Raw genomic sequence first — 24,720 nt, forward strand, 5'->3', positions numbered from 1 at the left:
ATATCGTCGACAAAACGCCAAAACAGCGAATCTGCATTTTGTACATTTTCACTTTGATGCGTCATTTTACTTGTTATCGGTCCCTCTATTCACTGCGTCAATTCAAATCCTCTATCTGTTGCCTAGAAGCGTAAACTATCAATTTCGGTTCCACGAGTTTCCATAAGATTGCATGAGTTTCCAAAACTTGGAAGCCGTTTTTCTTAAAAGTAAAATTGTGCAGATTCATGTTTTTGGCTTTGTGCCTACGACATAAGAAGATGTAAATACGTGCATGCTTTTCATACGAAGTTATCGTTAATAATAATATGTAAGTTTATTTTTCTTACATTTTAACAATGTGCTGCTATTCAACCTCCCTTTCTCATTGAATACAGTCGGGACCAAACAAAAAAAAATTACCTTAAAAAGTTGCTGTTTTCGGAAAAATGCGACTTTGCAGAATTCCAAACCCCATAAAATCAACAAAAAAAGAAACAAACACCAACAGTTACATGTATAATATCAACTTCATTTTATTTATTATTTTTTTAAATAAAACGCATATTTAACGATAATTCAGTTCAGTTCAATTTAAAGTAAAAAGTAATTTTAATTTTAAATTCTGGAATTTGAAACCAATTCAGTTCAAAACAGCTAATACTGGATTTTACATTTTAATAGTTCTTTCATGTATTTTATCGAGTACTTCTTGTATTTCTGGTGTTATATTTCTTGTTTTGCACAAGACATTATAAGCTCTTTGAAGTTGTCCAGAAGCAGCACAACTTAATAAAAATATAAATAAAAAATTTGTATTAAATAAACAAACATTATTATGATTAAAAAAAACTTACATATAAGCTGCAGCATTTAAATTTCCAACCGATTCCAAATAACGAACCCATTTGTCAGTAATTTCAGTTGTTATTTTGTCATCGGGTTGGCAATGGATTTTGGCTATAACTATAGCTTCTTTAAAGAATTGTTTGTCCATTAAAATATTTATGACTTGCTTGGTGTCATGCAATGCAATGAGATAAGTGGCAGCTTGAAGAATGTGACCCTGCTCGATGAGTTGGTTGGTGAATGCTTGACAACATTTCTTCCAAAACCTTTAATTTTAGAAAGTTAGCAATATAATCAATACTCATTAAGAGAACCAAAACAGCAACTTACATATATGACACGGAAGGAGCAAGAGAAACATGCCACTCAGTAAGAGTTTTTGTTTCAATGCGCTTCACAATTTCCTGCTGAAGATTCGTGTTGACTTGGTATGTTAGAATGCTTGAGATTGATGTGGAATTAGAAGACTGCTGATTTCGAACTGAAAAAAAGGTTAATTAAAATTAAGGAAAAATACATGTAAGCAGGAGAAGAACCCACTTTCTTCCTCGAGAACTCTCTTGGCATCAGTTTTAGTTCCAAAGAGTTTTGGTCCAAGCAGACGCTGTTTTCCATGAGACGAGTCTAACATGAATATAAGTTTGTCCAAACTGTCTTTATTTATTTCCTTTGTTGTTAAATACAATATAGTCGGAGGATTCTAAAATAAATTCAAAAATGAAGTCAAGCTAATAAATCTTAAAGCTATTAATTTCACCTTCAAAAATACTGAATCTTTGCACTCCTTGCATTGTGTCGGTCCGGAGATTTCATTTTCCTGCTTTTCCTCTAGCTGAAGTTTAGTCATCAAACCAGCAACATCTTCTCCATCAGTTTTAACATCTTCGGGAGCAGCTTCAATGAGCGGACCTCCAATCTTTTCTTTCCTTTTACGACTTTTTTCTTTCTTCGATTTTCCATCACCAGATGGAATTCTTGTTCCCCATTGCACTCCATCGAGTGTCTTCATTGTTTGTTTCTTCCATTTAACACTCGAATACTTTTGGGTATTTTCCAGAAGCATATTAAACATTTCTATCGATGTTGTTCGACCAGCGCACATAACAATATTTTCATCGGAGGGCAAAAACATACCACAAGTCATTGGACATTGGAATTGTTTGAGAAAGAATTCATCATCGCGTTGGGAATTGAGGTCCCATACACGCATTGCTCCATCGAAACCACTTGCCAGAAGCATATTATCTCGAGAGTTACTCCATTTAACATTAGCATTTGATGCTGATGTGCTGTTGATGACAATGTCACGAGCTAGGGAAGCAGTTCCGTCGAATTCGTTGAAATTGAAAACACGAATTTTCTTAGACATTGAGGCAACAGCAAAACGTGATGAGTTTATTGGACTCCAAGAAATGTCAGTTACGTAGCGAGGGCATATTTCCAGACTCCGAATGAGATCGTAGGATATTTTTGGACTTTCTTTTTCTCTGAATATTTCAACATGTCCATTTTGAGTGCCAACAAAGAGATATTTGCCGCGAACGGAAATAGACGATGCTGCTGTGATGTACTCCAAAACAATTGGGTCTGCAAAACCAAATAAACATTTTGTTTAATATTTAATTACTTTGAATAGGTGACCAATGGTCACCGACCATACTTCAGAAGCGCAGTCGTCACTGACTTTACTTCAGAAACGTATTCAAAGGTTTCAGCATTGGGTCTAAGAACTATTTTGTCTATGTAAATAAAGCTTACTGTAAATAAAGCTCATTGTCACAAAAAATCCTAATGGGGACTTTTCACGAGTCGATTTTTGCCGTGCGGCGAAGCTTTTCGACTCGTGTGAATGTAAGTCGCAGGCGACTAAAGTGCGACCGACATATCGTGCGGCTAAGTCGTAAATCAACTTCGAGATGGTTATGGGCTGAGACCCGATGCGTTTTCGAAAAAAAATTAGTATATAGTTGGAAATTGCATTTATTTAGCTCCATGCAGTTTTCTACACAATATAGTGATTAACTGTGCAGATGAGATATGTCGACAAAATGGTCATGAAGAAATTTGTTAAGTGAGATATGAAAATTTGTAATGACCATTTCGAATACCATTTATAGTGAGTATGAATATAAAAGGACCAAGTGGCTATCTTGAGGAACCCCAGAGATATCTAAGAAAAGAATGGAGATTCCGAATCTGTTACAAACTCTCTAGATACAATACACGTAAAAAGAAATGAATTTCAAAAAGCAAGTTCAAAACCGAGACAAGCTACATACAAAATAAAAGTTTGTGTGAATTTCGCCCAAAGCTTTAATAAAATCATGAGACACAAATTCATAATGCAACACCCTTTGGCTTGAGGCTTGAGTAAAGTAATTTTTGTGTCATAGGGAAAAACTAAATGTATGGTCATAAAATATTTTGTTCTTAGGAATCAATGATGAAATAAAACGTCTACGTCTTCAAATTTCAAGAAGCTCACATAACCTACAAATTGGATGTGGTCTTGCCTAAAGTTGCTATCTGTAAAGCAGTGTATTATTCTAAATGTTCCTATGTTTGTTTTTAAAATAAAATTGTTTATGGCTTAGCGGGATCCCACTCGAGTGGGTATTGACTCATAAAATAATTTTAGTGGTGGACAGCATGAACATTTTGGAAGGCACGTAATATTAAATACGTTACATTCACTTTTTCAAGTAACATGAAAATAATGCAAATAATGCTACTATTGAGTGAAGACGAGGGTGATGGCTGTAATGTAAGAAAGGATAAAAATGCTAGGTTTTTTCAATGATTAACCCTCTGGAGGCACACCACTTTTTTGGGACGTAAAAGGCACACGGGTGTTAATTTGGTTTGTACTTTTTCATGTCGTTATAACTTTTTTCGGTCTCAATATTTTTTTAGGGAATATGTAAATAAAATTGACATAGAATTTTTCGAAGAATTCGAATATTATATTCACAATTCCTTAAAAATATATTATAACTATTTTAACGAGACTATTTTGTGCACACTTTTTTGAAAATTCTTTAATTTTTAAATTTTTGTCTGCCAAATTCGCACCCATGTGCCGACATAGGATTAAGAATACCCATCGAGTAATGACTTTGTTTGCTTTGCTTTTATAGTTATGTGGCAAAAATGAAATGCACACTACGAATTCCAATACAAAAGTATTGGAAGCAATGGTATGTCTGTTATTACCACGACAACACTTCAAATTTGTGTCTTCAGTAATTTTGACTACAACACTGCGTTGAAATGAAAAAATGTTTGATCAATAACTCTTAAAACTTTGTCAAAGGAATTCGTAAAAAGAGAATTTTTTTTTCATTTCAAAATGGATTACAATTTTGTGGTCGATTTTTTAACAAGAGAAGCACTTGAACAATGTTCCCTTCAAGATATATCAATTCCAAGATCATTGATGCAATATATGATAAAATGGCTAGTGATTACACATGGAGAAAATTTATTGAATGCTAATAAAGAAACAACATTAGAAATTTATCAATCAATTTATGATCAAATAATTGGTAAATAAGGGCATAACATCTTTTTACACTCAATAATAATGCATATATTATTTAGATAATGGTCCCGTGATACAAATGCTTAAACTAAGACATTTCTTTGAAAACTCTACATTCGACCAGGCAGACGTCCAAGAAAAGTACGACAAAATTACAAAGGACAAATTGAAACCTCTTTTGGAAAACATTTGCAGTTCCAATGGAAATACAAAAAAAGATCATGATGAACTCGTGCGAAAGATAACAACATACATCGTTGCATCTAACAAAATGTTTAGTCCAAAGAACACAGAAGTGCTTATTTTTTTTTAATACTTTTCTGTAGTAGTTTTGAATGAATGTTATTTCAGATGTTAGCACGGGCAAAAGCTGCTCTAGAAAGCATCTTAACAAAGCAAGACATTCTTGACTTTGTTTCTCGGAAAAAACGTTACCAGATAGATTATCTTGAACATTTGGGAAAAATCATGTGTGGAATTTTGTTGTTTAACAAACATACCGACCAAGGCGGGGAGGCTATACGTGATGGTAAGTCGAGGGTGTATTTATAACTGGAATTTGTAAATGGTTTTGAATCCTTTGAATCCAGTGGTTGACGATGTTTATATGGCATACGATAATACCCTTGAATCGTTACGATTGAACATGAAAAATTGCAGTGATTTGATTAAAGTTGGCTTACAGGCGGTTTCAAATTCAGTAACAATTAATTTAGTCGACAAGAAACTAATTTATAGACTACCAAAAGGAATGGCTATTGATGATCTAAACTTGTTCAACAAATTCAACTACGTCAATTTGCAACATGAATCATATTTGAAAAAACTCAAGGAACACGTAACGAGTTTAAAGAATCTCATTGACCATGATGTTGGACAACTTAGGGAGTTAATTTTCAAGCTTCACGATGCGGTAAAGTTTAGATTAGCTGTTCCATCAGAAGCGGTTTTTGTAAGTTTATTTTTTCCCCCCAATTTGGAAACAAAAATGAGAACCTTTTTTATTGTTCTTTTTTAGCCTTATTTTACAAAATTATTTGAAACTTGGTACCAAATTTTAATGAAATTATATTATTTGGTTGAAATCAATCAAATTAATGATAGAATGATTGAAATTATTAAAACTGATTATCCATTTGAGGAAATTGCATTAAAAATTGGTTCAAAAGAGTTGATTGTGACACACAAAGTATCAATGATAGACATGACTAATGATAATCTTCAGGAACCAGTACAAAAAGTTAAAACAAATACTTTTGCTGTAAGTTACTTGAGTATGTTTTTTTTAATGATTTTCTTTCAGTTCTTTTTTTCTAGACCAATCCACTACAAAAATTCTGTATCCTAACAATGGCTGCATCGAATGGAATTCTTATTAAATCAGATTCAACTTATGGTGTTTTACCGTTTCAAAAGAAATTCATTGCATTTAAACGTAAAGATTACCTAGCATTCGGCGAAAAGAATTACAATTTTGTAATTAAAAGTTTTCTAACAACTTCTTATCGAAATCCTGAAATGTGTCTACTATTTAACATTCCAATTGATTTATCTCCTCTTAATCAACCTCCATTATATGGAAAAAAGACAACATCAAAAAAGAAAACTTTTAATGCTGGGATTCAAACTGAAAACTGTTTACCAGCTGCTAGTCTAGAATCAAAGAATACATATTCATGGAATATATGGGATTATCGTAGAAGAGCAATTCAATTGGCCAATTTGAGAAAAAGTAAAACTCATTCAACACAAACTAATCTTACTTATAGTTCTAGAAATGCTGCTGTACAAACATATGAAAAGACTTCAAGGTATAGTATTGTTGGCTTACCTTTGTTTTGCATATTATCATGATATAAAGCAACTTTTTCATTACAGCACACATAGATGTAATGATTCTTCCAGTCAATTGAGTAAATCGGTTTGCCAGATACTGGATGATAAAGAAATGGTGCCATCTTCGGGTTGTCAGTATTGAAAATTCCCACCTTAAAAATATAAAAGAAGTTTCATTGATTGTTACATTGAAAATTTTAATAATAAAAACTTACTCTTCCTTCATTTGTTCCAAAAGCAAGAAATCCTGGATTTGGTCCCCAAACCAATGAATAAACTTGCGAGTCAATTTTGCTTGTAAAATTCTCAATAGAAATGTTAAATGGAGATATTTGAGAAATGTCAATAACACCAATACGACGATCGGAAAATGCTATTGCGATCCTGAAACGAAAAATATACGTGTCTTAAATTTGTTAGAAAAGTAACTACATTTAAAGTTAAGGTGATTTTTGAAATACATAATAATAATAAATAAATCAATCCTAAAATCTTATAAGGCCCATGATAACCAAGGCCTATAAACTTATACTCTCAAATATTCCTGAGTTTGTTCTTAGTCGGCTTACACAAAATGTTCCTTCTCTGTAAATTCGTAACTGATCAGGGACATAGCGAATTTCTATGAAAATGGTAATTCCTTCGAAGGTTGAATATATAAAAGCGGATTATTGTATCAGTGAATTCATTACTGGGGGAAACTTTCTGCGTCGCAAAATGCAAGAAAATAAGGAAATTAACGATTTTCTCAATTTATAAGGAGCTTGGGGACAAAAGATGTAATTTAGACTGTATCATTTATTTTTTTTGCAGAAGCTGAAAAGTTTTTTATCATCATTATCGTTCCAACATTTTTTTTTTTTTATTTGTATGAGTGCAACCATGACAAAATCGACGAAAATCGCTTCGGATGCATAAAGTAATGTCAATAAAATAGATACAACCACCAGGCCCACTTAAAGACTGCTTCGGATGAGTTTGTACATGAAAGTCAATCGACTATTAGCGGGTTATTCTAGCCTAAAACAAATAAGACTGGAACAAAGTTATCAGTGGCACGCGAGAAATAAGGATATAAACGCATCAGATATGTATCTTTCAATTGCACATTCCTTTTTATTTTTGGCATTGGTATCCGTATCTGATGTTGGAGTCTATTACGAGGGTGGGGGAAAAAGTTCGCGGAATGCAGTGGTTGGAGAACTATGATGGAAATTTTTTACCTCATATTTTTTTAGACATTCATTACAAAAAATTATACCAGGTTTGGTTAAAAACGGGTAATTTTCATTAGTTTTCGAGGTTTCATTGAGTAAGCAAATGAATCAGAGAAACAAAATTAATTCATGGATGAAATTAATTTTCCAGCTTTGATTTAGGTCTTCAACAACTTGAAGAGTTGTCAATTGCTTTCGGGGACTTTCGCCTTGGAAAACATAGCTTCAAGTTTACGGAAGACGTAGCCAATTTACTTCACTAGCATTTATGCATAAGAAGCTTCAAAACATAAGTTCAATTCTCAAGAGCTCGTTTTTGACGACAGCCTTTAAGACTCAAAACTCAGATTTGGTCCTTCTGATTATATTTTATTCCCAAAACGAACAAAAAAGAAATCGGAAGAAAAAAATCATCGGTGAAGTTGTGAATTTCTGCCTATTTTGAAGAACTTGACAAACAATTTGTTTGCAAGGCTATTTTTTAAACTTTTTTACCAATGTTAAAAATCCATCAAGTTCCTTGCCAATCCGCGAACTTTTTGACATAATCTCAAAGTTTCTTTTTTCCTTTAACTTGGTGCGTGCATTTTTTTTTTTTTGTTTTAAATTTAAACTTCCGACGTGATAGTCTACGGGACATACCACCATGGCGCCCAAGGAACAACCATTTATTTAAAACAAAACATGCTTAAAATATTTATCTTTGTTGAATAGATTTAAAGTAAAACAATTCTTTGAGTGGAGAAACGGCGGCAACAGTTGTTATTTTTACATAATCAAAAGTCAGATATTATAATTTGTGAAATTTAGAACAAAAGCATCAGCTTTCTTTTATTAACTAAAATTTAAATTTTTAAAACTAAATAGAAAAACAATTTAACTACATAAGTAAACTACAGAATTTCTTAAAAAATAATAAAATTAAACATAACAACTAACCAATAAACATTTATTAGTTTTAAGTAAGTAAGTTTTAAGCTAAATTTTCAATTTTCAGGTACATTTATGAAGGCAAGTTCACCATTCCTCCACTCAAATGCACTCTCAGTTAAACGATTTCCATTTCAAATTCTACTTTGGGAACACTTACTTGTTCATATCATCAGGTCGTTCACGCATTGTAATTATATTCGTGGAAGCACAACTGTACTTGGCAATAATCTTGTTTGTTTCTAAATTCTCACAAACAATCTCTCTGAAAGATGATATAGTCCACAAGAGAGGAGCTTTGATGGATAGACACATTGACATTACAGCTTGTTGTGGGAACTCTTTTTTGTCTTCTTTATATTTGCCAGGTCTAGTAATGTCTTCGGTGAAGGATGTTATGGTTCCAGATCTAGATGTTATCAACAAATTATTAGAACTTAGCCATAATGCTTCAATGTGGTAATCTGGAAAAGAATTTAATGTTAGAATGTAAGAATCAAGTTTAGAATAGTAGACGAGCCGAAGCCTTCAAAAACATTAAAATAAATAATAATAAAAAATAACAGCAGGATTAAACCCATCGGAAAAAGGAGGTGAATATGTTTAAAAATTAAAGGAAAAATAAATTACGGGCGAGCCGAGTTCGGGAAGTGAGTGGGTTGAGTTTTGAATGGTAAAAAATGGTATATCTCGATTTACGGCGAAACTACAAGTCCTATGGAAAAAAGTCACAAAGCTAAGTTGTAGGCAACAAAAAGATCTACTTTTTTATTTACAATGTTTTCACATAACCTAAAAATTTATGTGAAAAATTCAAATAACCGAGTTTTTGGTTTTTTATTTTTATCTTTTTTTTCTACGAAATTTGTATATTTTAAACCATGCTTTCGGCAGCGATATTTTAAATTGTTACATCCAACTTCACAGCTGCAGCAATTAGTTTTGAGCAATACATCTGGAATTAATTTCATTTCTATAAATTTGGGCATAATGCCACCCACCCACAGAAGAAAAAGAAGAACAATAGGGGTATTCACGTAAACGCGGAAAACCCATAAAAACCGTAGAAACCGTAGAATTTTCTATCGGTAGAAATGAGCTGTCAAAATTTGTATGGGAAAAATATTCCGCAAATCATAGAATTTTATCTCACAAATTTGAAGCAGAAACCGTAGAAAATAAAATCTGATAAACTTTGGGTGTGTTCAATCACCTATCGGATAGGCTATCTGGGATCCCCGTATCTGGAATATCTTTTTGAACGCGATTTATGTCTTATTATTCAGATAACCACAAATAAAATATGTTAATATTGAAAAGAATATATTATTTTATTTGAGCAAATTACATTTTTTTTATTGTTGCATAGTATTTGCAAAATTAGCTTGAATTAATTTTTTTAATTAACAAATTTTATAAGTTCAATTTGACATTTAACAAACAGCTGTTTGTTTCCCTTGTTTACGCAATTATTTTCTGCTGGGGTGTTCATTTAAACCTTTTGCGGAATTTTCTATTTTTCTGCAAAGTAGAAAATTGTCTCGTTACGTGAATACCCTTAATATCTTTACAAGGCATATTATCAGCTTCAAACTTGGTTGGGTAATGAATTGACAGCAACAGATTGGGGCTGGCTGCCGAAAACATGGCTTAAAATATACAAATTTATGCTCAAATGGTTCTGAAAATTTCTCCAATATAGAAGAAAAAAGTTACGAGAAAGTAAATGATTCAGATGAAATTTTGGATGAAAAACCAATACAGACCGGAGATAGCATTAGAGACGGAGAAGGTGATGGTCTTGAAGATTTCGAAGAACCTTACGATGAAGAAATGCCATCAAAGAGACAAAAACGAATGAATAACTGAGTAAATGAATATGACATGAATGTAATGTGAATATAATAAATAAACTTTCTAACTGAAAAAAATTGCAGCAATCACATTTGTTTTAATGTACATTTGTACATAATGATTATAAAATATTTTTTTGCATTTTCTGAGAACATTTTTTATAGTAATGTATATTTTTTTTTTGCACCATCAAAAGTAGAGATTTCAACGAACAAAATGCCAACCGAATTTTTGAAAAAAAAAACTGTTATTTTAACACGTGAATTTTCAATTGAAAATTAGGGCGCTTTTTTGTATTAAGAACGGAATTCATAGTCGTTGCTCAAGTTGAAATTTTTCTCAACCTAAGCATTCCCTCAAATAATGTCATTTAAATCTCCAGATGACGAAAAAATGTTCTCAAATTCTAAATTGATTTGATTTTGTTAGATTAACATTTTAGGATGGCGAATTGGCGACTTCATTTTTAGACAGACAATTATTAAAAATACATACATATATATTTTTAAATGATAGTTTTCTCAAATCAGTCAAATTTCATTGTGAATTTGATCAAAAAAATATTTTGTCAAGTCAAGATTTTACCCTACTCAAGTTGAAAAAAATCTTAACTTGAGTAATGACCATGAATTTCGCCCTAAGTCAAAATAAGGTGAAAAAATAAATATTTTTAATTAGATAAATTAGTATATTTAGGACATACTAAGATAGATTTTCACCAGAAAAAAATAAAAAACCAAAAACTTGGTTATTTCATAAATTTTTATAACATAAATTTTAAAATTGTGAAAAAATTGTTAATACAAAAGTTGTAGATCTTTTTATTACCTACAACTTTGCCATATACAGGGTGTCCAGGAATGAGATAAGGGCATTTTGGGGGATGATTCTTGGTTATATTCTAAGAAAAAAGTTGTTCTACAATAACTCTCTATCTGCAAAGTTGATACCCTTTAGCAATGATTTAAGAAAACGCTTACCAGGGTTCGGACTTTACTTCGATCGAAGTAGATTTACTTCGATTTTGGAAAAAAAATAAAATCTACTTCCCTACTTCTCTTTTTCAGGATTTACTTCTATTTCTTGACTGAAAAATATTTTTCAAATAATAAATTTAGAGAAAGTGATTTAACTTCAATTTTAAATCTGGTCGAGGCATTGAGAAATAAAGCTCAACTGAAATCTCAAATGATGAATGGAGGTCAATTATTCTTCGAATTCAAGATATAAATAAAGTTTATTAAAGTAATTTTGACTGATTTTGGAGAATTCCTGATCAAAAATTTGTTAGATTATGCTGAATTAACCGTTTTACCCCAAAGCACCGTTACAACCACTAGATGAGAAAGGTTTTTTGGAAAAGATTCAATAAAAAAAGTAAAGAAAAATAATTTTGTTGAAAAATAATTTTTTTATAATAAATTTTTGTAAATAAATGTTGAAAGTTTAATTTTGAAATCTACTTCCGAAATTTGGGATCTACTTCACTTTTTTTTCAAATTTGCTTCGAAATTTTGAAACTGAAGTCCGAACCCTGCCGCTTACTTGAGTATGCATTTACTTATGTTAATGTTAATTTCTCCGTTAATACTATTCTTTGTAACTGCATTTAAGAAATGTGAATATCTTTTTTTATTACTCAGATATTAATTTTTATAGGGTATTTATTTTTTTTTTACCCATGATAATTTTTGACTTTGGGCCGATTTTCTTCGATAAATGTATTATAAACAGTGTTTTATAAATTTATTCTTATGAAGAAAACAATAATGAACAAAAAAGTGATTTACAAGTTTGCCAGGAAACTCATAGATTTTTTGATATTTAGGAAAACCTGCAACAGGTAAAATCTCTGAAAAATGTGTTTTTTTTTTGCTTTAGTCAAAAATGGGTAAGAATTAAATATATATAGATATACCATTTTTTAACATTTAAAACTCAACTCAACCAATAAATTCCCGAACTTTCATTATTATCATATTAACCTCCTTTTCCATTGGGTTTCATCCTACCATTTTTTTTTTTTTTTTTTGGTTTCAAAAATTGTCGACCATACTTACTCTTTCCATGTGGAGTACTCCGACCTTTCAGTTGATCACAGGCTCCCCCAGTCTTTGTATTCCAAATCCAGACGACAGAATCTGCCCCAGCTGATGCAAGTAATGGAATCTTCTTGGGACTAGCTGGTGGCGCCATAGCCACCCTGGGAGGAGTCAATTCCATCTCTTCTTGGGTGTGAACTTCAGCTTGATGCTGCATTACGTGTTTTTCCTTATTTGTACTCTCATCAGTGGAACTCTTATCCAACAGTTCCACACTGTTGTTTGAGTCACATGAGCTCGAGACTTCAGCTCGATGCTCAGACTCCTGACAATCTTCCAAAGTGACTTGAGGCTCATTGAAGCTATCTGATTTATTCTTTAGAGCATCTATTTCTTCTTTGAGGCTCTCGCAGGCCTCGACATAGTTAAAGTTAGTATTGTTGCCATCCTCTTGATTCTTGTCAATACCCTCAAACTGTTCAAGACTCTGTTTATTGTTACAAGGAGCTCCAAATTCATTCTCAAGATAATCATAATCATAAATATCGAATATATCATCCGAACCACCAATTGGAGTTTTCGGATCTGGACGAGACTTTTGCTGTGGTGGTTTTTGGGGAGTATCAACAGTTGGGGCGGCGACTACGACTGAGCAAGGAGCATTTATAATATTCCAAGCTAACGAAGTTACACTAGCATCATGACCTTTTAAAGTGTACAAAACTTGTTCTGTCCTAAGATCAGCTAAAATGACCAAGCCCTTCGGAGTTCCAACTGCGAATATATTCTCATTAAATGGAGAACACTTTAAAATAGTGACAGGGTATTTCTTCGGAATAATACGCTGTCGTCGACAAAATGTATTCGATGCGACACAATAAACAACCAAGTCATTTGGACAAATCGAAAGAATATTTCGATTAAACATAAAACCCATGTGGACACCTTCATTGGCCGGGCCAGGAATGTCACCTTCATTGTGTGGTTTAATAAAATGTGCCTTGTGGCCATAAATAGCTCTAGCTTGATCGAAATCCCATATTTGCACAGAATTGTCTTGTGCAAGAATGGCAAAGTATTTGGTTGTCGCCCAACTTGGGTCACAATCTAAACCACGAATAGTTTGACGGGTTTGAAAGATTTTCATTACGGGTGCTTGTTCACCACTTTTAATTGCAGATATATAATTGATAGTTTTGTTGCCGACATAAAGAAAACCTTGATCGGGAGTCGCTACACAACCGGCGACTAGATTCCATTGTGGAACAATGGGAACTTTGACTACTGGTGTTGCCATATTAAAGGCAATATTATTTAATAAGTTTTAATTTGTTAAGATACCAAACCTTTATGAAATAGTTTTGTTTTATTTTTCTTTAAAGTTTTATGTTACGGTTTTTGTGCGATAACTTTTTTGGATTAACTTTTATAACTGAATTTTTTTGCATGTGGAGTGGAGTCTGCAAAAAAATAATAGATCTATCTCGCTCCAAACAGCTGAGAAAATTATAAAATGACATTACTGAGGAAGTGATGCCAAGTTTATTGTTATTCAACAGGTTTTTCGTGATTTAACACCTCAAATTGAATGCAAAATATTTTTAATAATTTTTGCCAACAGCTTTTTGTATAGAAAAACTCCGATGGCAGCTTTTTTTGGTGTTTCACTTTGGAGAAAATTTTATTTATTTCGCTTGCACCTTGCACTGTTTATTATAATTCATTGGGTTCATAAAATTCCAAATTTATTTAAAATCAAGAAAAAACATTAGACCACTAAGCTACGCTAAGAACCCGAGTATCAATACCATGATGGTGTTCACCTGTTGGCATGGTGTTCTCTGAAACACATCCCAACTAACATTTCACCAGCAGGTATTAGCCGTTTTTTACTACCCTACTTGATCCATATAGATCAAGCGGGATGCAGAAAGTTTATTTTTTGGTTTAAGCCTAGTACGCTGCTGAAGCGAAAAGAAATTCTCCATATAAAATTTCGTTTACGAAATCCTGAACGGAAAATTTCGTTTTGCTTTTCGTTTTTCAGTACACAGCTCTAGCGAAAAATTGGAGAGTTTTTACTCATTTGTCACTTACTTATTTGCTGTCCTGTGCATTTATCTTAACTCCAAGAGCAGTGTTGACGGTTTTTTTTTTACTTTTAATTCATTTATTTCTTGCTTTAAAAATTATTTTCTGTTGATTTTTCTTAATTTTAAATTAATTTTGAATTTTTTTATTTTGACTTTTTTTTGAAAAAGTACAAAAGTGAAAATATTTTTTTTCTCGCTAGCTCAAGTTTTTGTTAATACTATGTTTCCACCTACGCTAAATCCGAGATTTAGCTAAATAGATTTAGCAAAAAACTCGAGATTTATTTTAAATATCGGACTGAAAGTGGTTGAAAATCATGGATTTAGGGTAGGTGAACCCAAATCCGTGATTAAGCGAAGTAGATTTAGAATAAATCTCGAGATTTATTCTTAATCTACTTAGCTAAATCTCGGATTTAGCGTAGGTGGAAACTTAGTATAAGAAAGAGTTTACAAATTGATTTTTAAACTAAAAAATAAGCTTTCTTTTCTTTTTATTTTCTAGTCCGAAAAATCTTTCAAAAATGCATTTTAAATTTTCACTTTTGTACTTTTTCACTTTTTGAGCCAATAGGTGTGTTTTTTATTACCACCGGTCTTAACTGGTTAAAAAAAACGCCTCGGGGCTTAGCGAGAAAAATTGGCAGCACTGCATACTAAATGTTCCGAAATCAGCTGACACAAAAAAATATAAATTTGTCATACTTTTCGCTTTTGGGGTTTCTTGTGTGTTTTTGAAAAAAAAGTTTAACTAATTATTAAATAAATATTTAAAATAATAATTGTCATTCCAAACATCAGTTTTGATGTTTTTAAACAAATTCTAAACAATTTACGAACAAGTTAATTTGGTAGCACAGATTTAAATCTGTTGAAAAAGTTAAGCCCAGAGAATTCTCCGGGCTAAACAACTAAGCCCAAGGGGCTAAAGTGTTGTTGCATTTAACATGTAAATTGCTTAGCCCCGACTGCGTTTTTTTTGTCCAGTTAACACCGGTGGTAATAAAAAACACACCTAATGTAGTTAAGGCTTAATGCTTTTTCTGTTGCTCTGAAATGGGAAGAATTATATTTTAATTAAAAAAGATGACAAATTTTTAATAAGTATATATGGTATGTACACTCAAAAGCCTATAGTATGCTTACGAAGGCAATAATCTAATACAAAAATCATTTAAGTCTATTTTATTCTTGCTAGCGAGTATACACATTATTTTTTTTTTTAATAAAAAAATAAGGGCTAGTTATACAAATATTTAATCCGTTGTTCTGCAACTTTTATCATCTGAATTCGGTAAAAAGGTTGAGGTTTAGCACTGGTTTAAGGTCCATTTATATTATGTTAAATTAGCTAAACCAATGCTTGAACCAAAGTTGATCCACAGAGCTAATCCGCCGAAATCGGTGGGTTAAATTCTTGATCCGAGGCTGAACCACGTTTGTACAACTGGCCCTAATCTTTCTGCATCATTTCTTATAATTTTTCAATGAAATTAGAAACAAAAATATTTTTTTTTAATTAAAATTTAAATGAATAAAATAATGAATTTTGGTTGCACTGTTTTATTGTTCCGTGAAAGAAATTTCAAACCAAACAGAACTCCTCGAAAATGAACGGATGTTTGTTTCTTCTCCGTCACTCCGTCTGCCAGTCTCTTTACTTCAGTGCAATAAATTCTATGCAGCTACAGCTTCTCACTAGACAGCAGCAAAATCAAATAAAAGAAAAAAAAATAGAATTTCTTGTTGCCTTCGCTGTGCATTAATTCAATAATTTTACAACACAAAATACTGACAAAGTTTCTCACACAAAAAACTGCCAAAAAATGAATACTCGCGAACGTATTCACAATCTCGAATTAATCTATCAAGTTTGTTGTGCTGAAATGAAAAAACTCCAAACGACAATAACAAAATTTCTCGACGAATCTTCCACAACTCTTCAACTTGTTCGTAGTCAATTGGAATTGGATAAAGATGATGATAAAACAATGAATGTTTATTCACTAATTGCTTACGATGAATACCTCACAAAATTATCAACTACAACCGAAATGACTCGTAAATTTAATTTACATTTGTATTTTCAAGAAAAACAACAACAAAACCTCGATATAGTAGAAAACGTATGTAGCCAAGTCAACGCCCTCAGTTTCACGTGTGACAATGAAGACGAATCATTGTCAGCGAATGCAAATGAAGTGCAATTAATTGCACCTGATTCTGGTAACGATTTAGAACCAGAAGACCGACAACCATTGTTTTTATATGAAAAAGCAAGTATTGATCATTTTGTTATTGATTCTGTAATCGATGCTTGTGTTGTTTATGTCGATCGACAATCGTTGTCATTGAATTTCTCGATTTGTGAAATTAGTAATCCTTTAATTACGGCCTTGTTGCATTTGCAAGTGACCCTAAACGGGAACTGCAATAAATTTGATCGAATTCCAGGGCCAACTGAAGTATTTGGTCTTGTAATAGAGAATCAATTGTTTAGGGCAGTTCGAGAAAATACAAAAGAAGTGCGTGAAAAGTATTTAGCACATCTTCTTGAATTTGGAGAAGTTACAGAGATTAATAGTCTGAGTGAGATGTTCCATTTGCCAGAGGAATATCGAGATATTCCAGCGCAAGCAGTTCAATGTGAACTGGTGTCGGTTAATGGCAATGCTGAATGTGATTTGCGAATGGCATTGTTAAAGTATGAGTGTACTAAGGCCAGATTCACTTTGGTTAGGAAGGATGAATCGATATTGTATATGAATCTGGTTGAGAATGAAGTGGGTCCGGTTGTACCACCTCGAGCTCCACCATCAGAAACGAATCCTTTTAAGAGTAATGGTTATGTTGAAGAAGGTGCCAGTAATCATAATCCTAACAAGACGAATGGGTATTCACCAGAAGGGACTGTAGTTACACCATTGAATGGCTCTTCCTATCACCAAGAAGCTAATTCATCAAAAATACCAACTTTCAAGGATACAGGTAATAATTAAGTAGTTCGTTGAACTTTTTATCAAATAGGTATTATTAACAATTTTTTCTTTTACATGTTTTGCAAATTTACAACATTTTTAAATCTAAATTTGTGAAATTTAGTTAATTAATTATTTTTTAACTATTTTGCAAAAAAAAAAAAAAAAAAAAGTACCGTAGATCAAAGAAAAAAAAAGCCAAATGTCCAACTTCTTCCGACAAAAATGATTTATGGCGCAAAATGTAGGTGAGATTTTTCTAATATACAAATTTTTGTTGACAGTTGACAAGCTGGCGTCCAAAAAACGGCATATTAAAAAAAATCCATCATTACAAAAAAAATAAAATGCACGACTGGGGTCGCACGTACTTGCTCTTGCAGTTCAAAGCACTTTTATGTTAGTCTACTTGTAGATTTTAAAAGCTGGATCTAAATTTAAAAAATAACTGATATTGGGGAAGAGCCGACATTTAGGGCAAAATTTTGTTAAATAAAAAAAAAATTTTTGTTGTTATTTGACTTTTTTGAGAAAAAATAAAAATGCAGTTTTATTGCCACTGCTTTAAATATTACGTATACAAAGTTTAATCAAAATCGTTAGAGCCGTTTTCGAGAAATTCGTAATATCGTATTTTTTTGTATGGGAGGTATACGTTCTAAACGAGATATAAAAAAACAAAAAAAAACCAACTTTCAGAATTCCATAAAAATCATCTTTACCAAATTTGAAGAAAATCCATCCACCCGTTTAGGCTGTGGAAATGTGTACAGATGGACGCACAGACGCACGGACGGAATTGCGGGACCCACTTTTTCGGAATTCTCCATCATCGTAATGTTGGTTTTGATTAAAACCTCAATTTTTTTTTCCACACGAAACCAATACTTGCCCTATAGAGCAAGTAAAAAACAATCAAATCCCATACAAATCAATAAGTACAAATTTTGATTTTTTTAAAGGTCACGGCCTTGAAACTTAATTTTTTTTAAAATCTATGCCATTTCCAAGAATCTATTACATATTAAAGTGTCTCTTCGAAAAAAAAACACCCTTTCACCCAATTTTTTTTTATGAAAACTCTTTGTTCTTGTTTTCTATTTCAAACGCAACGTTTTTACCAAATTTCATTAGGGTGGCTCAACAATTTTTATTTTTCACTCAAAAATCCACTCTTTTTGCCATGATATTTCTTATAGACAAAGTCAACATTTTTAATAAATAACGTAGGTGTACTTTTTATACCATTGATTTTATTGGACTTGTCAAGGATTTTCCTTATTTCCCCTTTCACCTAAAATATTTCGATAGATTCTTGGTTTCTATTATAAATGAAACGTTTGTACTAATTATCATTGGTGTAACACTTTTGTCCCAGTTTTTGTGGTACTAATTCTGAATTTTATCATTTCTTAAAAAAAAACACACTTTCACTCAAGATAATAAAATAATATAGGTCGTTTCAAATCAAAAGTCCCATGGAAAATTGAGCAAAAATAAAAAAAAACTCATTCGCCTACTGGAAGGAAGCATTTATGAGCCAGCTGAACTTTTTCTAAAATTACGATAAAATAATGAAGAACAGTTGTTGATATCCCTATTTTAATTAATTGATCCGTCTGTGAGATTCAATGGGTTGGCCTCAGAAAGCGGATTCAAGTCTCCCGGGCTTGCATCACTTCAAATCCGCGGGCAATACAAAAAAACATACAATTATTTAATTATTTATCATTTGAAGGCAGTTGGGATAACTTGCCGAAGATATTGTTATAGGACTAGGTGAAGATGGACCAGATATATCCAGTTTATATGATATCAATTCATAACTTAAAATTCTATTCACATCTTTTCATTTGTATTATTGGGCAGTAAATATCTTGTTTTTATTTTTCAATTATTTTGGAGTCATCACCATAGAAATCATTAATAAACAAATTCAGATTTTTCGTTTGTTTATTTTTTTCTCTAGCATTTCTTTCATTCAAACAAGCATGATTTGTTGTTATTTTTGAGTTGATTTGTCGCAATGAGCCAATAAAATTGAGTTTTTTGTTTTTTTATTCTCAATTTTATTGGAAGGGAGAAAATAAACTCTGAGTCAGGACTTTTGATTTGAAACGAACTATAACATTGTATATGAATTGATATACAATGATTGAGCAGATGTTATGATACCTTTCTCACACATAACTCAACCCATAAAAAAACACCTTGTTAAAAGATTATTTAATCGGAAGTCCAAAAGTTTCTAGAAATAAAACTTAGCTTGATTTGGATGAACTTGATTGAACAATAGTTTTATTAAGAATGAAAAAGGGCAGGTTCAGAAACGTTAGGGACTAAATATTTAGGTAATTTCTCGGCCTCTGATTGGTCAACTGTCAAAAAAAATCCTTCCAATTTAGGTAATTTTATTGGAAAGCTAACTGGAAAATTAGGCAATAAAATTTTACCTAAAAATCTAGGAAAGTTTTTTTTGTCAACATGACAGCTGATTGTTTTTAATTGTTTTTCGAATTTCGTTAGCAAAATTGAATTTATTTGTGTGAAAAACGAGTTAAAAGTGCATTATCGGTTATAATTAATATTATTTATTTATTAAAGTAAAGCTAAACTCGGTGTTTGCCCCATGCGGTCTTAATTAAATTTCGAAATTTGACAATAACATCATATCCAAATTAATTTAGTCAATTTACTCAAATTTCGGTTCAGAAAATGACGTTGCCTAAATATTTAGTCCCTAATATTTCCTGAACGTGCCCAATATAAGCTGAAAATATTTATGTCGTTTTCGATTGGCAGTCCGGAATCAGAATTCACTCAAAATCACTAATATTTAAATAATTAAACGTCAAAACAAATTTCAATATACGAATACAAAATTTCAGAATTGAGTGGAAGTGATTCAAAATTTTGTATTGGATTTCAGAATGAGTGTATCCTTGAGTGAAACCAATCGAAAACGAAATTAATATTTTCTCTATGATTTTTAAATACAGAAATATGATTACAAAGTCTACAGTGATTTTGAGCAAAGTAATCACATTAAATAAATATTTTCAACACACCTTTTACAAAAAATATTTTAAAGAACTTTATGAATCCTTTGTCCCTGCTTTATTTTAAACCTTCATCCTGAATTTCATCAGTGTATTATGTTTTTCACATGGGTTTAGATAATATTTTACCTGGGTAATTTCATGAAAAAGTGGACACGAATTTTGAACAAATTATGCAGTCTTGTTAACCTTTTCCAATAGAAAATTACTATTTACAAACGGGAACTCTTTTTGCAAGAAGCTAAATTCAGGGAGTGTAAATAATCTAAAAGCATTTTTAAGCATAAGCCAGCTACAGATAAATTTAATATGAACGTGAGGGAAAAACAAGCCCATAGAAAACAAGATGAATCTAATAGTCACGATGACAATATCCCCTCGTGATTGCTAAAATAAATTAACATTTAAGCAAGCTTCGTTATACAGTATTCGATTTTAAATTAACTTGAGTAAAAATGCATCTAATCTTTACTTGTGCAACCGAAAATCGCAGGTAACAATGTAACGTGAGTTACCTTTTTTTTTTTTAAATTTTTCCTCGAAATATTGAACAAAATTGGATTTTGTCACTAATTTTAAAAGCTTGTAATTTTTATGTATTGAATTCAATAAAAACAAATTAAGATTTTTAATTTCACAGAAATTTATACTGTCGGACTCTTAAAACTCGTGTCCGATTATTGCAACGTGAGTTAATAACAGACTTAATTTTTTCTTAGCAAATGCTTAAAATTTAAAAAATATTTTACTTAATTATGAAAGTAACAGTAATGCTACGAGTACATTCATTTTCGAATCAATTTATATTAAAATTTATAAAAACAGAAATCTATTATTAGAAATTTTGATCACTGACTTTTTCTTGTCCACCTTCTATACTCAAGTGAGCTTTCGGAGTATCATCTTTCAATATAAATGTTTTAAGAATATTTTTCCATATCCCTTTTAAATTGACTGTTTTGAGTCTGGTCGGAAATGTAATTATTTTTGGCAGACTTTGACTTTATCCTTATTAGAGTTTGCGTTTATTTTTGTATGTAGCCAAATTCCTATAATCTTCAAAGTGATTTAAATACACTTGCTAATTGGTGCAAGCTAAATTTACTACAGCTCAATATAAAAAAATGTAATGTTTTCACAGCTCATCGTATGTTGACCCCAATGTTGCACAACTACCATATTTTTAATGAGATTCTTGATCGCAAGTCTGAGATTCGCGATCTTGGAGTCATTTTTGATTCAAAGTTGACATTTTCATTACACTTAAATTTTATTATTGCAAAGGCCAACTCTATGCTTGGTTTCGTAAAGCGAAACTGCAATGAGTTTACAAATCCTTATGCTTTAAAATCAGTTTATATGTCTTTTGTTCGTCCAATTCTGGAGTGCTGTTCAATTGTTTGGTGTCCTTCGACTTTGGTTGGTATCAATCGGATCGAAAAAGTTCAAAAAGCATTCACTAGGTTTGTAGTTAAGCAATTAAAATTGAGAATTAATACTCCTTCTTACAATTCAAGATGTTCCTTAATTGGCTTGGATTCTCTAGAAAAAAGACGTTCTGTTCAGTGCTTGTTGTTTGTTCATGATGTTTTTTCTTATCGAATTAAAAGTTTGAATATTTTGCAAATTTTTGAAATATATGTTCCAGAAAGAAGAATGCGTTGTAATGAATCTTTCACTAGATGCATTAATCTTTATAATAACTACTGTAATGCAATAGACTTGGCAATGAATAGAAATGATTATAAAGCAAAAATATTGTATTTATTGAATTAATTAAGCTTTTAATGAAATTTGTTAGTAGTCTGTAATATTTATAAATCCGTAGATGAATAAAGAATAAATAAAAAAATTCTTTTCATTATGACTCAAAGTTGCAGTCCTGTTTGCTCTTGTTTTTTTTTCTATTTACAAGTCTTGTAGTTCTATTGTAAACCATTTACATTCCCTATCACTTTTTATAATTTTTTTCAACTCATTGTTTCAGCAAACCAATTAGGTATGGGGTTTTCGTTTAGTGAATTTATATTTTGATCTAAATTTGTATTTGTATCTGTACCAGGCAGCGGTCGGAGTTGATTTGTACGTAGTTAAATGTATATTATATTTTTTAGTTTATATAAAGATCCGAGAGGTATAAACATCCGTAAGAATTTAAAAGATCCATCTGATCATGGGAATCATTTTCTTCCCACAAATGAATGTTTATTTTTCACATGGATATCTTTAAGTAAGAATTTATATTCAAGATGAAATGCAAGTGGCCATGGTACAGAGGAATAGGTAGTTGATTGCAGAGCCCGGCATCGAGTCCAGGTGTCAGCTCAGTAGTTGTTCTAAATCGCCAGCTTAATTAAACCTTCCTGTGCGATAACACGAGACAATATTCAACGATGTCTAATCCTCTGTACCAAGTAGTTCTATGTTATGTGTTCTTTCTTTGTTTCTATCTGTCTTTCTCTTTGTCATTGTCTGGTGTTGTCTCAGCCAAATGGTCTCAGTCTCCCGTGCTGTTAAGTATCAGTACTTTGTTTTTTTTTATGTACGTTGTACTATGTAAATAATAATATTCAAGATGATTGTATGATTCAGTCTTCATTGTGATTCAAATCAAAACGGTCGTAGCAAAGCGCAAGTATTAAATAAACTGTTTTAAAAAGTAAAATATAATTATTTTATTTTAACTACGTTGATATTATTTTATCCGAAACAAATTATTTCAAATAAAATACTTTCTAAACTGATGGCTGTCAATAATTTGAGTGGTGTTAATAAAAGAGGGGTATTTCTGCCGACAAATTCAGGTCTGGAAAATTGTTCTAATGATTTATTCTACGATATAAATGCGCTGAACTCAAATATTCAAATCTTAGTATAAATAAGTTTTTGTACTAAACAAAACCCCATTAATTTAACTGTTTTGTGAAAGAGTTGGAAGCTATTTTCTATTCTTCTACACACCATTGTATATAAATTTTCATAGTACTATCATGAAGGCGAATCTAGTATTAGTTCAAGTCACCACAATTTTGAGGTGACACTTAGTGTATTTATTTCATACAAATTCTGCTTTTTCAAGTTACCACCAGAGTGCCTAAGATCGTTTCTCTTCATGATAGTACAATGGAAATATACTTAATACAATGCTACACACAAGACACTTCATGATCACCAACACACTCTGACTCTTGTATTGGCAACGGAAAAAATTAAATTTCACAAATTTGATTAAACAAATAATTATTATTATATTATTATAATTAAAAATTATTTAAACGAATTTTAATTTAAAATTTTTAAGAGTAGTTGAATAAACGACTTTAATCATTGATTCACTCCTTCTCTAAAAAAAAAAACATAGGTTATCCCGATGAAAGCGCTGTGGCCGAGACCAATGGACTGACTGAAGCCGAGTTGGAAGAACTCTATGAAGAACCAGTAGTTCAAACAACGAACGCCTTGAAAGCTGTTATGGGTTACGTTCCAAAAGATGAGTCTCGAATTTGTAAATTCTACAATCCGGCAACTAAAAGTTGTTTCAAAGGCAGCAACTGTAAAATGGAGCATACTGAAATCATGAAAGACGGTTGGACCAAAGACACTGAAGCTGTTCTTATTGATGTTTGTGTTCCAATGGCTTATCCCAAGAATGGTACTGTTTTGAGAGTTATTCCAACTCATATCGTAGACGTTTGTACTTTCTATGCCCAAATGGAATTTAGTGAACGCAACGATAATCCACTCTTCTGGGGTTCCCGAGAAATTCCCGATAAGACTAAACTCAAACGACCACCATTCCAATTTGATATGGTGTTGGCTCAATTCACGGATGGGAATTGGTATCGCGCTCAAGTGATGGACGCCTTTGAGGATAACACATTCCGAGTGTTTTATGTGGATTATGGAAATGAAGATATTGTCCCATTGACGTGTTTGGCTGAGTGGAATAAGAATCTATCGAGTTATTCATTCCAAGCTTTCCGTTGTCGTATAGTTGGAATTGCAAATGCAACTAGAAACAAAGTAGACGAAGACAATGCTCTCAAGATCATCGGAGGGATGATTCTAGATCAATTTGTCTCTGTTCGAGTACTCCATTCAACTGATGAGATGTTGGTTGAGTTTATGGACAAGAATTGTGCTAAATTGCCTGATATCTTGATATGGCAACGATTTGCCACTCAAGTTGAGAAAATTTTATAAGACTTTAAACAAGAAAAACTATAAGAAAAAAAACACGAAAAAAAAACTTTCTGTATTATGTATTTTTATGTTGGCTTTATTATTTTTTTTATATAAATTTTTTTGTTCTTTTTTTTTAATTTTTTTTTAATTACTTTTT

General features: G+C 31.8%; 2 protein-coding genes across 2 annotated transcripts; one reads left to right on the top strand and one right to left on the bottom strand.

Annotated features, from left to right (window-relative positions):
• Nucleotides 1-490: 490 nt before the first annotated feature.
• On the bottom strand, nt 491-13,691 carry LOC129905086 (protein rigor mortis). Its single transcript, XM_055980460.1, has 9 exons — nt 12,267-13,691; nt 8,513-8,816; nt 6,421-6,589; nt 6,201-6,357; nt 1,586-2,415; nt 1,369-1,528; nt 1,159-1,309; nt 837-1,094; nt 491-767 (listed from the first exon to the last, which is right to left on the bottom strand). Exons 1-9 carry the CDS (start codon nt 13,543-13,545, stop codon nt 650-652), a joined length of 3,426 nt encoding a protein of 1,141 aa, XP_055836435.1. The 5' UTR covers nt 13,546-13,691; the 3' UTR covers nt 491-649.
• A 2,275-nt stretch (nt 13,692-15,966) lies between these two features.
• LOC129921386 (uncharacterized) lies at nt 15,967-24,700 on the top strand. Its single transcript, XM_056003192.1, has 2 exons — nt 15,967-17,329; nt 23,740-24,700. The coding sequence occupies exons 1-2, from the start codon at nt 16,168-16,170 to the stop codon at nt 24,579-24,581; spliced, it is 2,004 nt and encodes a 667-aa protein (XP_055859167.1). The 5' UTR covers nt 15,967-16,167; the 3' UTR covers nt 24,582-24,700.
• The last annotated feature ends 20 nt before the right edge of the window (nt 24,701-24,720 follow it).

The sequence above is a fragment of the Episyrphus balteatus genome, chromosome 1, assembly GCF_945859705.1.
Source record: "Episyrphus balteatus chromosome 1, idEpiBalt1.1, whole genome shotgun sequence".
Classification (NCBI taxonomy): Eukaryota; Metazoa; Arthropoda; class Insecta; order Diptera; family Syrphidae; genus Episyrphus; species Episyrphus balteatus.